Genomic DNA, 12584 nt, shown 5'->3' with positions numbered 1-12584 from the left:
TTGAGTCTACACAACATTGAGAACATAGACTGACCAGGTGAATCCAGGGGAAAGCTATGATCCCTTATTGATGTCACTTCAGTCAGTGTAGATGAAGGGGAGGAGACAGGTTAAAGAAGGAGTTTTAACGCAAGACAATTGAGACATGGATTGTGTATGTGTGCCAATCAGAGGGTGACTATTTAACAATCTGATGGCCTAGAGTTAGAAGCTGTTTTCCATCTTTGACGCACCTGTACTGTCTTCTCCCTCCAGATGGTAGCTGGGTGAACAGGCCGTGGCTCGGGTCGCTGAGGTCCTTGATGATCTTCTTGGCCTGGAGGGCAGGCAATGTGCCCCCGATGATGCGTTGGGCTGACGCGCCACCCTCTGGAGAGCCCTGCAGTTGCGGACGGTGCAATTGCCCTACCAGGTGTTGATACAGCCGACAGGATGCTCTCAATGGTGCATCTGTAGAAGTTTTAGGGCGAGGGTCTTAGGGGCCAAGCCAACATGTTTTATCCTCCTGAGGTTGAAGAGGCGATGTTGCTGTTGTGCCTTCTTCACCACCCTGTCTGTGTGGATGGACCATTTCAGGTTGTCAGTGATGTGCACGCCGAGGAACTTGAAGCTTTTCACCCCCTCCACTGCTGCCCTGTCGATGTGGATGGGGCGTGCTCTCTCTGCTGTTTCCTGAAGTCCACCATCAGCTCCATCCATTTTGTTGACATTGGGTAAGGTTATTTTCCTGGCACTACGCCACTAGGGCTCTCACCTCCTCCCTGTACTTTCTTGGGTACAGGAACAATTGTGGACATCTTAAAGCAAGTGGGGCCAATAGCCTGGGATAGGAAGAGATTGAATAAGTCCATAAACACTCCAGCCAGCTGGTCTGCACATGCTCTGAGCACACCATTCTGCTCCAGTCTCTGAAGATAACAGGAGAGCACAGATACTGAGAAAGATGTAGATAATTGAGTGATGCCCTTGTTGCAACACAGTATACAACACTAATACAGTCCTGCCTGTGCGGAAAACCTGAAAGGGGGATGCCTAGTCAGTTGTACAACTGAATGCATTCAACTGAAATGTGTCTTCTGCATTTAACTCAACCCCTCTGAATCATAGAGGTGTGGGGGGCTACTGGCCCAAAGCTCCTACCCACCAGGCTAATAGACCTACATTGCAGAGATTATCACCTGTGTGTAGATATGTCTATTTGTGGATCCCCACTTAAGCCGACCTGACATACTGTATCTCATGACTGAGGCTGACAGCGAGGATCAATGTCTGGGCTCTAATTGGAGAGACAGACAATTGACCATGCAATATGGGCCGAATGGACAGAGAGAGAACCTAACCAGGGTTTAGAACACACACAAACAAGACAATCCCGGCTGTCCAGAATTAATATGATATTGATATGGCCGGGCAGTATCAATACCTTGCTAATTAATACACTGAGTGTACAAAACATTAAGGACACCTTCCTAATCGTCACGGATCCCCCCGGAACTTTCATTACGCACACCTGGTCCCTATTCCCATTGATTAGTAATTGTATAAGTGTGCCCTTCGTTCACCATTGTCCTGTCGATGATTGTTCCCATGTCCGTTGGTGGTGTGAGTACCTATGCATTGGTGCAGCTGTTATGCTGTGTGCTTTATATATTGTGTATTACGGGTATCGTCCCGTGTCTTTCACCGAGGTTTACCCTCGCTCTTTTGTTTGGGTACAGCCCAGTGTTTTTGTATATGTGTTTTTATTTTTTTAAACTATTGTGTATTCCTGCACCTGTCTCCAAAATCCTTTATACCAGCGTGACACTAGCATTGAGTTGCACCCTTTCCCCCCTCCCCCCTTTGCCCTCAGAACAGCCTCAATTCGTCGGGCATGGACTCTACAATGAGTTGAAAGCGTTCCACAGGGATGTTGACTCCAACGCTTCCCACAGTGGTGTCAAGTTGGCTTGATGTCCTTTTGGCGATGGCCCATTCTTGATACACACGGGAAACTGATGAGCGTGAAAACCTGGCACCTACTACCATACCCCGTTCACTTAAATCTTTTGTCTTGTCCATTCACCTTCTGTATGGCACAGATACACATGGCTCAGTTGCCTCAAGGTTTAAAAATCCTACTTTAACCTGTCTCCTCCCTTTCATCTACAGTGATTGAAGTGGATTTAACAAGATTCATCAATAAGGGATCACAGCTTTCACCTGGATTCACCTGGTCACTCTATGTCATGGAAAGAGAAGGTGTCCTTAATGTTTTGTATACTCTGTGTATATTAAACACTTGCAGGAGTTAGTATTGGGGGCTCTGCAATGTAGCGTGACTTGTAATTAACGCTAAGCCCGGGAGAATGTTTGGTGGGCCCTTAGACGGACCAACCGGTAATGGGTTTCTCTTTCTGAAGGGGGTTTTATGGCGTGCTAATCGATTGGCTGGGAGTGGGGACAGGGTTTCCTGAGCACCGAGCCAGGGGTATCTACAGGAGCAATGAAGTGCTATCATGGAGAGAATAGAGAGAGAGAGGAGTAGTCGATGGGGAAAAAACACACTGCTTGATGTCATAATCATTGAGAGAGAGCCACTGTCACACACACACACACACACACACACACACAGGCATGTAAACATTCCCACACACACAGGAACACACACACAGTGGTTATATCGTGTAATAATAGCGTAGTGCTATATCTGTGCTATTCGCACTGGGAGCCCATGGAGCTAGTGTACAGTATGTGGGTGAGTGAATGAGGCTACTGGGTGTAATGTGGAGCTGAAGATCAGCTGACTGCTGGCAGCATTGTGTAGATCTAGGTGAGTACAGAGCAGCACTGCAAAGCCAATGCAGAGAGCAGAGTGCCACTTCCCTTAAGTCATTACTTTAATAAGCATTTATTAAAAACAGCAAGTGACCTGGAAAAATCAGAAAAATGTTCATTTGGTAATTACTATGATACTATTAGCTGATATGGCATATAATATCCAAAGGACCTCACAGAAGTGGGTGGGTTGAACATAAACTACAGCCCAGAGACCTCAACGTAACATCAGATAACAACACTTAATTTTCTCATTAGGTCTATTTGCTTTCATGGCATGAAACAGACCTAAGCGACAGGGTCAACAATCTATTACTCGGTCCAGTTGGCACAGGTTGTCACGTTCCCCGGACCAGACATTCCCACACAGTAAACATTATATAATTATATAATAATTCCATTAGCAATGCCAGTTAGAGCTACAGTCAGGGTCGTGCTCATTAGGGACAAAACACTTTCAAGCGTTTTGCAATGGACAATGTAAATGGGCATTTCTTATTGGACCAGCTTGTCCCTCCCTGTTTTGTTACGTTTACTTCCTGTTTGGAGCCTATTGAACACGACTCAGGTGTAATGAGTGTAGCAGGGGTCAGTATTACCTGTAACCTCCAGGGGCACGGTGTCCTGTTCGTCGTTGATGCCCACCACCACCTCACAGCGGTACATGCCCGAGTCACTGGAGCGCAGACCGCTGAGCGCCAGGCTGGCGTTGTAACGGTTGTCCTGGTAACCGGGCAGGGTGACACGCCCCTGGAATGCCTTCTTAACCTAAACCACGAAAAGACATTACAGTTATGAACACACAATTAGATCAAAATTAAGCATACAATATGAAGCACAACAAAGATGGCAATGAAAAAGAAAAAGGACATTCCACTAAATGTTTGCTGGTCCAATTATTATAGTTGGCAGCAGAAAAACAGTGAGAGGAAATGTATTTAATCTTATTTTCATAGAAAGAAGAAATGATTGTGCAGTACATATAGTACTGCACAGTACTGGATAGACGGCCAACACACTCTCCATACACATAAAACCAACATTTTGTATTCTTCTCACTCAGTCAATCTTTACCTTGACCACGTTGTACTTGGCGACCAGGATGGACTGTTCCCTCTGCCGACCATCGTCGCCCCTCTGGCCCCACACCTTGGTCCACTTGATGCGGGGGGGCTCGTGGGTAGGGGTGGGGCGCAGGGTGAAGACACAGGGCAGGAGGACGGTGTTGGCCAGCTGCTCCCTCACCCTCTGGTGGGTCACCTTCCTCATGTTCACCACCGGGTCTGACCACACCAGGCCTGGGGAGGGGAGAGGACGAGGAGGAAGAGGAGGAGGAGGAGGAGAGATACACAATCAGGTCTACAGTGTCAGACAAAAACACTGGAAATGGATACTAGGTCTACTATGGCATGATACAGCTGCTTTTTTATCCACGTCTCAAGACCTGGTTCAGCTGGGTCAGGTGTGTACTGGGTGTGTACTGGGTCTGTACTGGGTCTGTACTGGGCTGGAAGGGGATCACTGATATACAATACTATCACATTATATGTTCTTTGGCATGGAGAAAGGTGGGGATCGATTCCTGTGTATCTATTGTTGCTCTTGTTCAATCAGTCCTGCAATTGTAAAGTATAACACAAGAGGATAATCTCTATCCTATCTGATTTATTATTGGTCCTTGATTATTGGTCCCAGCAGGGGTCTCCAACCTTTTCTAGCACAAGAGCTACTTTTAGAAAATGAACTATGTTGCGAAATACTATTGTTTTTTTCTTCTTCAAATAAGCACATTCTTCTCTTCTCCTTTACCCTGCAACTCTTCCCCTGGTGCTTCGTGTACAAGATATGTGTTTTCTGTCAATATAAGTGGTAAAATAATGGTTCATAAAGAACTCTAAGGGGGTGCCCGAAAAATCATATTTAGTATTTTCCTGAATTCAGTTTTTTACTCTCAATATTACAATTATTCACAGAGAAACAATTCATATTTATGTTCTGAGTCCATGTCAATACTTAAATCACACCGGAAGACCATTTTTAGGGTCTGGAATAAAAACTAACACATTTAGATTTTTTTTGGTGTAAATTGCCTTTAATTGCACATCTAGCAAGAGAAGACTGGGTCGGCCTAGAGGTGTTTCTGCTGTTAGGGCTACTGCTGCAGAACATGGCATGACAGAGTTTGCATAACCATCACCTCCCAATTGATACAAATAATCATGATATAATTCTGCTAGGTAAGCCTACTTTGCAGATAACATGTAATTGAGAAGGTTTTGGGGGAAAGTCTTAGCATTGCTAACTAGCTACATTCAAGTGATAAACAAATGCGGGCACAAAGAAGACAGACGGGCAATATTGCTGGAAATGATTTTGAAGATATTGTGTTGCATTTGGCTATTTAAGCCAACAGTGGTTAACCAAGGGTGGGATAATGACTATGTGGCTTTGATTGGATTGTAGCCGGGAGCTTTATGTTTATGACAGTATGCGATGGAACACGTCAAAAAAGGCATGTACATTCAGAATTGATTGGCGAACTAAACATAGCTGGGCGCTAAGCTAGTTGTGACTTGCAATCTACACGTTGGAGACCCCTGCTCTACAGTCCCGTAGGATAGAGATATAGACTGTATCTCTATCCGTTCATACCTTTCACCTTATTATAAATGAGGTTAACATTGGAAGCTACTGGCTTTTTTTCTCTACTCCACTCCTCCCTCCACCCCTTCACTCCTCCTCCCTCCACCCCTCCACACTCCACCCCTCCACTCCTCCTCCCTCCACCCCTCCACTCCTCCTCCCTCTACCCCTCCACTCCTCCTCCCTCCACCCCTCCACTCCTCCTCCCTCCACTCCTCCTCCCTCCACCCCTCCTCCCTCCACCCCTCCACTCCTCCTCCCTCCACCCCTCCACTCCTCCTCCCTCCACCCCTCCAATCCTCCACCCTCCATCCCTCCACTCCTCCTCCCTCCCCTGCTCCTCCTGAGACCAATCCAAGCCCAAAGACATTAAGTTACGTGGGAGTGTGTTGGGATGTGGAGGTATCGACAACATCAGCCGCCAGTGCCTGGGAAGGCCAGCAGGGAATACGGGCACACACACACTCTCCCCCAGACTTAAAAGCCCTCCTTATTATAAAAACGCTCAATCAGCAAAACACTCACTGTGGGACCTCTCTTATAGGAGCATTAATTAATAATAGCATTGAGATCTGTCAGATAGGCTGTATCGTTTGAGTGGAACCAGGGGAGAAATGCATATACTAAAACCCTCTTATTTCTTTCTCGATTGCCCTGGCAGCAGGGGGGACACATAGACTGCTAGTGTCACGCTGTTATGAATGAGAGACGGAAGGAAAGAAAGAGAGAGAGAACTGAAGGCAGTGGTTGATGGTAGGAAGTACGGGGAAATGAGGGTATTGATTTATTTTCATTACTATTCGTTTCCTCTACACCTGCAGCGTCGACTCGCTCCCCGTTCCTATTTCATCTGATGAGATTCATGTAAAGTGCGGCGGAGCAGGGTTGTGGCGTCGCGCCGCTGGTGGAACGTGTCTCTCCTGGCTTTTCTCCACAGTAATTAAGTAGCTGATTGGAAGAGCGATGCTTCCCGAGATCATCACAGACACGCCTTTGTGCTTTTCTCTCTCCAGGCCAAAAGCTTTTTATTTTTGCCTCTCTTCATTCTTCTGACACAATCTATTTTTCTTCCGTTTTCCTTTTCTGAAACCTGGCTTGATGTTTTCGCTCGGCATCAGCTAGCAATTTCATTACATTCAGTCTGTGACGGCAATTCAATTTGGCCTCTGTTGCCTCATTTTCAATTCACATTGAATTATGCCCAATGCCAGATGGATAAGAGTTGTGTGCGTATGTGTGTACCCTCCCCTCATAGCCCAACAGTTACCCTTGGCCTGGCATTCAGCCCCAACCCCTGCTTGAGAACATCTCATCTCTCATTCATTATTCATGGCACACTGAATACACATATGCTACTCATACACACGCGCAAGCTTTTGTGGGAATATATCATTTTCTGTCTGATGGTTTATTGTGTCTTTGAGCACGCCAGAGCACACAAATAGCAGACGAGACGTGTGAATAGCTGTCAGCGCTCGTTGCTACATGCTTTATATGCTTTACCCGTGGCTTCCTAAGAGGCTGACTGCCACTTGGCGAAGAGCTTAACATCAACACACAGAGGGCTCCTCTCCATCTGTCTGTGTGTGACATGCTGAACACTCCGAGACGCCCACGGTGCTGTGTTTGACTCCCTCACCTCGCTGATCTATTTGTAAAACCGTGTCGCTGGCGCTGCCTCCGACGGCATGAAAGGTGATTCGTGCTTAAAAAGGCTGTTTTCTCTCAGCACACTCAAGTGATGCTCCACCTGCCTAAAGAGCTGTGACCTGTGAGGGGAAACATGGTCGCCTCTTTTCAAAAAGGGGCGTTTAATGGGGCTAGGGAATATCAAACACGAGCTGGAAACAGAACTTTGTGAACTACAGGTTTTATACTGTGCATCTTTGTGTGGCTGTGTGCTGCAGAAGTGGCTTTAAACCATATCACCTATGAGACAGATTTGATTACCGGTATGTTACAAAGTCTACGAGGTTATAAGGAATTTCCATAGATTTCTGTGGCACTGAAGGCAATTGATCATATCAGTAATGTCATTCGGGGCATTCTCGGTTCCTGAAACAGAATGTTCCGGTAGGTACAGTTTCTCCGTGTGACATATGAGACCGTCCTCTGAGTACAGAATGTATTGTGTTTCAGTCTGTCAGGGAAAATGGGGGAACTTCTGAACTTTGCTCACTTAGTAGCAGCAGCCCAATTTCCTCAGAGGGGAGTAACGCAGTAAAAAGAGGTTTGGGGTTGGCACTCTGCTCAGAACATGATGGTGAGGATGGCAAAGGGAGGAAGGAAAGAAAGGAGGAAGCGAGAAGGATGAGGAAGCGAGAAGGAAGGAGGAAGCGAGAATGAAGGAGGAAGCGAGAATAGACCGTGTGATTTATAGAAGGGAAATGGAGTAATGTAAATCACACATATGCATGTCCACGCACACACACTCATTTTCTCTCGAAAGTGTCTCTACTCTGGCAGCATAAGAGTGAGTGGAGTGAGTCAGCAGGTCTGAGGAGACACACACACACTCTTCTCCTCCCTTTTCTCTACTTCCCACGGGAATGTGGTACTCATCAGTGTGTTTATTGCACACACAGACACACACACACATACACACAGTCCCCAAGGACTATCACGCTGCAATTTCTGGGCCACCTCTCCTGTAGCTGGGGAAAATGTAAAACAGCCAAATGTATGTTTAAGCTGAGAAGCACCGATAATGCTTCAACTGTATAATCATGAGGCATGGCAGTGTTTGCCAAAACCCTGTTCCACTTTCCACGTGGCCAAGCAGCTGTATGGTGATCCACATTACCATTGTGTTGGCCGTGTTCCCACCGCACCCAAACAAATGTGCAGTGAATTAAGTCAAGTTGTAACCACTGTTCTCCTTCTGTCAACCTTGCTTTGTACAAATGTGTTTTTAGTTTCTCTTCCCTTTCCCAGATTGTATTTCGTTTTCTACACCGACTGCAACAATTTGTGACACAAAATCAATTGCAGATACACTTGTTAAAAATCCAAATGACTGTTTAAAGCGGAGGCCCACGATACAAAATGGCTCTATTCCCACATGGTTAAATAATGAATGTAAGTGCTGTGGCCCCCATCCTAATAGATATACCAAATCTGCATTTAGATGGAAATGTTTTTACAAGCAGAACCCCATTGAGACCCTCCTTTGTTTGGAAATCCGCCTGTTTTTCATTTGACTTTTTCATCTAAATGAGGCCCAATCAAAGACTGCCTAACCTGCGAAGGAAGAGGCGAGGCAAAAGAGCACTGAGTGAAGAAAGAGCAAGAGCGAACGAGAGCCTGAGGCGGGGAGACAGGAACATGTCTCTCTTCTTGTGCTCAATCACACAACAGGACTTTCTGACCTATGTGATTGTCAACTTGGTCACATTTGTCATCTTCCTTTTTTTGAGCAGCAGGAAATTATCAACTGCAGGCAGAAAGAAGCCTTTATCTGCCTCGAGCAGAGAGAGCCTGTTAATGCGTTCTTCCACAGTTATAAGTGCACAATGGCCGACACCTCTCTTTTCTCTCCCTCTCCGCCCGGTCTTACCTGTAATGGGCTTTTCAATGATAAAGGCCCCATTGTCTTCTATTAGACCAGCCACCTGGCTCTGAGCTGATCAAGTGTGTCATTGGCATTGACTAGCGATGTGTCTGGTATTTGCGTTGTCATAAATCAAGAAACATCTTCTGTCTGAGCTCTCTCTCTCTCTCTCTCTCTCTCTCTCTCTCTCTCTCTCTCTCTCTCTCTCTCTCTCTGTGTCAGGTGTCGAGATCACAATGTTTTGCTCAAGAGCAGTTTGTCAGGATGAAAGCGATGCTGAAGTTATACTCGGGGTAACTGGAGGGCCAGTATGAGAGTTTGCGCTCTGGCTTAAAAGAAAGGTGGCCGATGTGTATAAAGTTGACACGGTGCTCTCACACCTTTGTACAGCACTGATGAAGGCATAAGGCGGAAACGTATGCTCTTCTTTGTTTTATCTTTAGCACCTTGCCTTGTCACCCTTTGTATTCTTTCCAGCATGGATTCAGTTAAGTATATCATCTTTGCATCTCGGCTTGGTTAGAGCGCGACTACCTTTTGAACTCTCTAATGCTGCTTACCATGAACTTTGTGTGATAGAGGCAGCCGCGAGTTCTGATTTAGAATGTGCTAACAAAAATGTTTATCTGTTCTATTAGAAGGCTGTGTCTTTTTATATATAAATGCCTGGATCTATCTACAATACATACAAGGACAAGTATTTGAACAAGAGAGTGAGGAGAGAGGCGAGCGAGAGGGAAGAGAGAGAGAGAGGAGAGATACAGAGAGAAATTAAAGAGAGTAGAGAGAGAGGGATGTTGAAGCTGTTATCTTGCAGATGCTAACTCCTCCTAAATCAGCCCTAATGATAACCATGGCAACAGAGACACCACAAGCTGAGACAGGGAGGTGGGGTTTTAGGGAAAACCACATCCTCTGTCTTTCAGTGTAGTTTGGAATTTATTGTCATGAATCTTGCCCTGGAGGCAGCTTTGCAGAGTGGTCACCAACTGGCACAGCAATGGTAAATCTAGCCCTAACCTTAACCCCCATGCTAACCCTAATGCCTAACCTTACATTCTGACTAAAAAGCAAGTTTTTCATTTTTACAGATTCTAACTTTGCAGCTGTCCCAGCTAGCGGAAATCGCTCAGTCTGCTTACACGGCAAGATTCATGACAATTAAGTCAACCTGCTCTTTCAATGGCCAAACACATAACCTCTCCACTTATAGTAGCTAACACAGAGCTCTGTGTACGTGTTACTGTTGTGTAGGGGTAGTCTGCTATCATGGCAGGTCTGTAAATTTGTAATCTAAATGGAATAAGGGGGAGTAGCTTTTTGACAGAAAACCACAGCTTTTCAACCCCCTCCGCTCCACTCCTTCATCCCTCCATCCCACTCCTCCGGCCTGCCATCTCTCCTGCAGTCAGAGCTGCCCGTCTGACAGTAGATTAAGCTAGTGTGTGTGTTTGTGCGTGTGTGCGCGTGTGTGTGTGTGTGTTTGTGTTTGTGTTTGTATGCTGTAGCGAATGCACAGCGGGCCTCCCACAGACAGGCACCACACATGGGCTTGGAATGACATTCCCGTGCTGGGACTCTCTCGTATAAAATCATCTCTCCGGGACCCATTCCCCTTCCTCTTCTCCTCTCCCCCACTTCTAGATATGAATAATAGCCATAACCGGGGATAGGGGCCTGCGTCTGAGCCCTGTCTCAGCCCTGTCTCATCCCTGTCCCAGCCCTGTCTCAGCCCTGTCCCAGCCCTGTCTCATCCCTGTCCCAGCCATGTCTCAGCCCTGTCTCATCCCTGTCCCAGCCCCGTCTCAGCCCTGTCCCAGCCCTGTCCCAGCCCCGTCTCAGCCCTGTCTCATCCCTGTCCCAGCCAAGTCTCAGCCCTGTCTCAGCCCTGTCCCAGCCCTGTCTCAGCCCTGTCCCAGCCCTGTCTCATCCCTGTCCCATCCCTGTCTCATCCCTGTCCCAGCCCTGTCTCAGCCCTGTCTCCGCCCTGTCTCACCCCTGTCCCACCCCTGTCTCATCCCTGTCCCAGCCCTGTCTCATCCCTGTCCCAGCCCTGTCTCAGCCCTGTCCCATCCCCGTCCAAGCCCCGTCCTGTCTCATCCCTGTTCCAGCCCTGTCCCAGCTCCTGCCCTGTCCCTCCCTGTCCCATCCCGCCACACGTCGGTTTAGTGCCACTCGGAGGCTGCTGGCGTGACTAATGCCCGCGCCCTGTGTGGCGTAATGATACATTTATCTGAAATGGCACAGGGCCCAGTTCCCCCCGTCCTCATCTCTGACCCGTCGAACAAACACATTCACTAGAGGAGCTGTTAATGCGAGCCACCCATCTGTGCCCACTGCTCCCCTGCCTCCCTCTGTCTCCCTTCATCACCAATTTCCATATTCACTCACCCGAAAAGGAGGAAGTTAGAAAAGGGGGTGGTGCAGAAGAGGGACGTCTTCAAAAAGACCCTCTCCACAGTAGAGGGGTAGAATGCATCTTGTTTACACGACAGACATAGAGGCTCATGCATGTCAGTAAGAAATTGGGCATATGACTCAAGGGAGGTAGTTTATTGTGCTTATGCTATGTGTGACCGCTGGGCTTCTTGGGATACATAACATGCAGGCTATTACAACTACAATAACTGCCATTACACCCATGAACGCATGTACACACACACAAAAACACTCAATCTGCTCCAATCACGTCTCTCGTGCTGAGGGAGTAGCTTGCTGAGTCACAGGCCTACAAGCCTTAGTGTTCCTCATGCCTCACAATGCTCGGCTGTTTATCTTGACATAAGGCAGAACAATGGCGTGCAGATGGCAGCAGACGGAGCTGGGAGACAGGCGGGTACAGGGGGCATAGAGGGAGCACGTAGGGGCTTTGGTCTAGGCTCCCTCCTGATAGGAACCTGGTGTGTGTGTGTGTGTGTGTGTGTACATGTGTGTGTGCGCAGGTTTTACCATTATCCTGGGTCTCTCGTGTGGAATCTGTGAGTGTGTGTACACAGCTACTCCAGCCCCTGCAGACCACTGCACTGGCCAGATAAGACTCTCTGAGTAGGACCGGTCCAGGATCAGCTGTTGTCTGCAGGGAGAGACTACTCCCTGAAAGCTCATGATCTCAGACCTGCCGAAGTGTTCTCAAGGAGAATGAGAGAGAAACACGCACTGACACGTAGTCAGAGGGTAAAAATAGTAACATAAGAAAAAACATAAAGAGGCTAATAACAGTTGAATTTGGAAGTTTTCTCAGTTTTTCACAATTCCTGACATTTAATCCCAGTATAAATTCCTTGTCTTAGCTCAGTTAGGATCACCACTTTATTTTTAGAATGTGAAATGTCAGAATAATAGTAGAGAGACTGATTTAGTTCAGCTTTTATTTCTTTCATCACATTTGTATTTGGTAGCATTGCCTTTAAATTGCTTAACTTGGGTCAAATGTTTCAGGTAGCCTTCCACAAGCTTCCCACAATAAGTTGGGTGAATTTTGACCCATTCCTCCTGACAGAGCTGATGTAACCGAGTCAGGTTTGTAGGCCTCCTTGCTCAAACACGCTTTTTCAGTTCTGCCCACAAATGTTCT

At 47.0% G+C, this 12584-nt stretch overlaps 1 protein-coding gene across 1 annotated transcript in view; it reads right to left on the bottom strand.

The window, feature by feature from the left end:
- Nucleotides 1-12584, bottom strand: part of ncanb (neurocan b) — a 167750-nt gene that overhangs the window by 112412 nt on the left and 42754 nt on the right. The window contains exons 3-4 of the mRNA XM_031786172.1: nt 3892-4115; nt 3417-3585 (exon numbers count right to left, since the gene is read on the bottom strand). Of these exons, the coding sequence (XP_031642032.1) occupies nt 3417-3585; nt 3892-4115 (393 nt within the window). The remainder of the gene's footprint in view (nt 1-3416; nt 3586-3891; nt 4116-12584) is intronic.

Source organism: Oncorhynchus kisutch, linkage group LG13, assembly GCF_002021735.2.
Source record: "Oncorhynchus kisutch isolate 150728-3 linkage group LG13, Okis_V2, whole genome shotgun sequence".
Taxonomy (NCBI): Eukaryota; Metazoa; Chordata; class Actinopteri; order Salmoniformes; family Salmonidae; genus Oncorhynchus; species Oncorhynchus kisutch.
The sequence above is the reverse complement of the archived record's forward strand: the minus strand, read 5'-3'. Positions and strand labels throughout refer to the sequence as shown.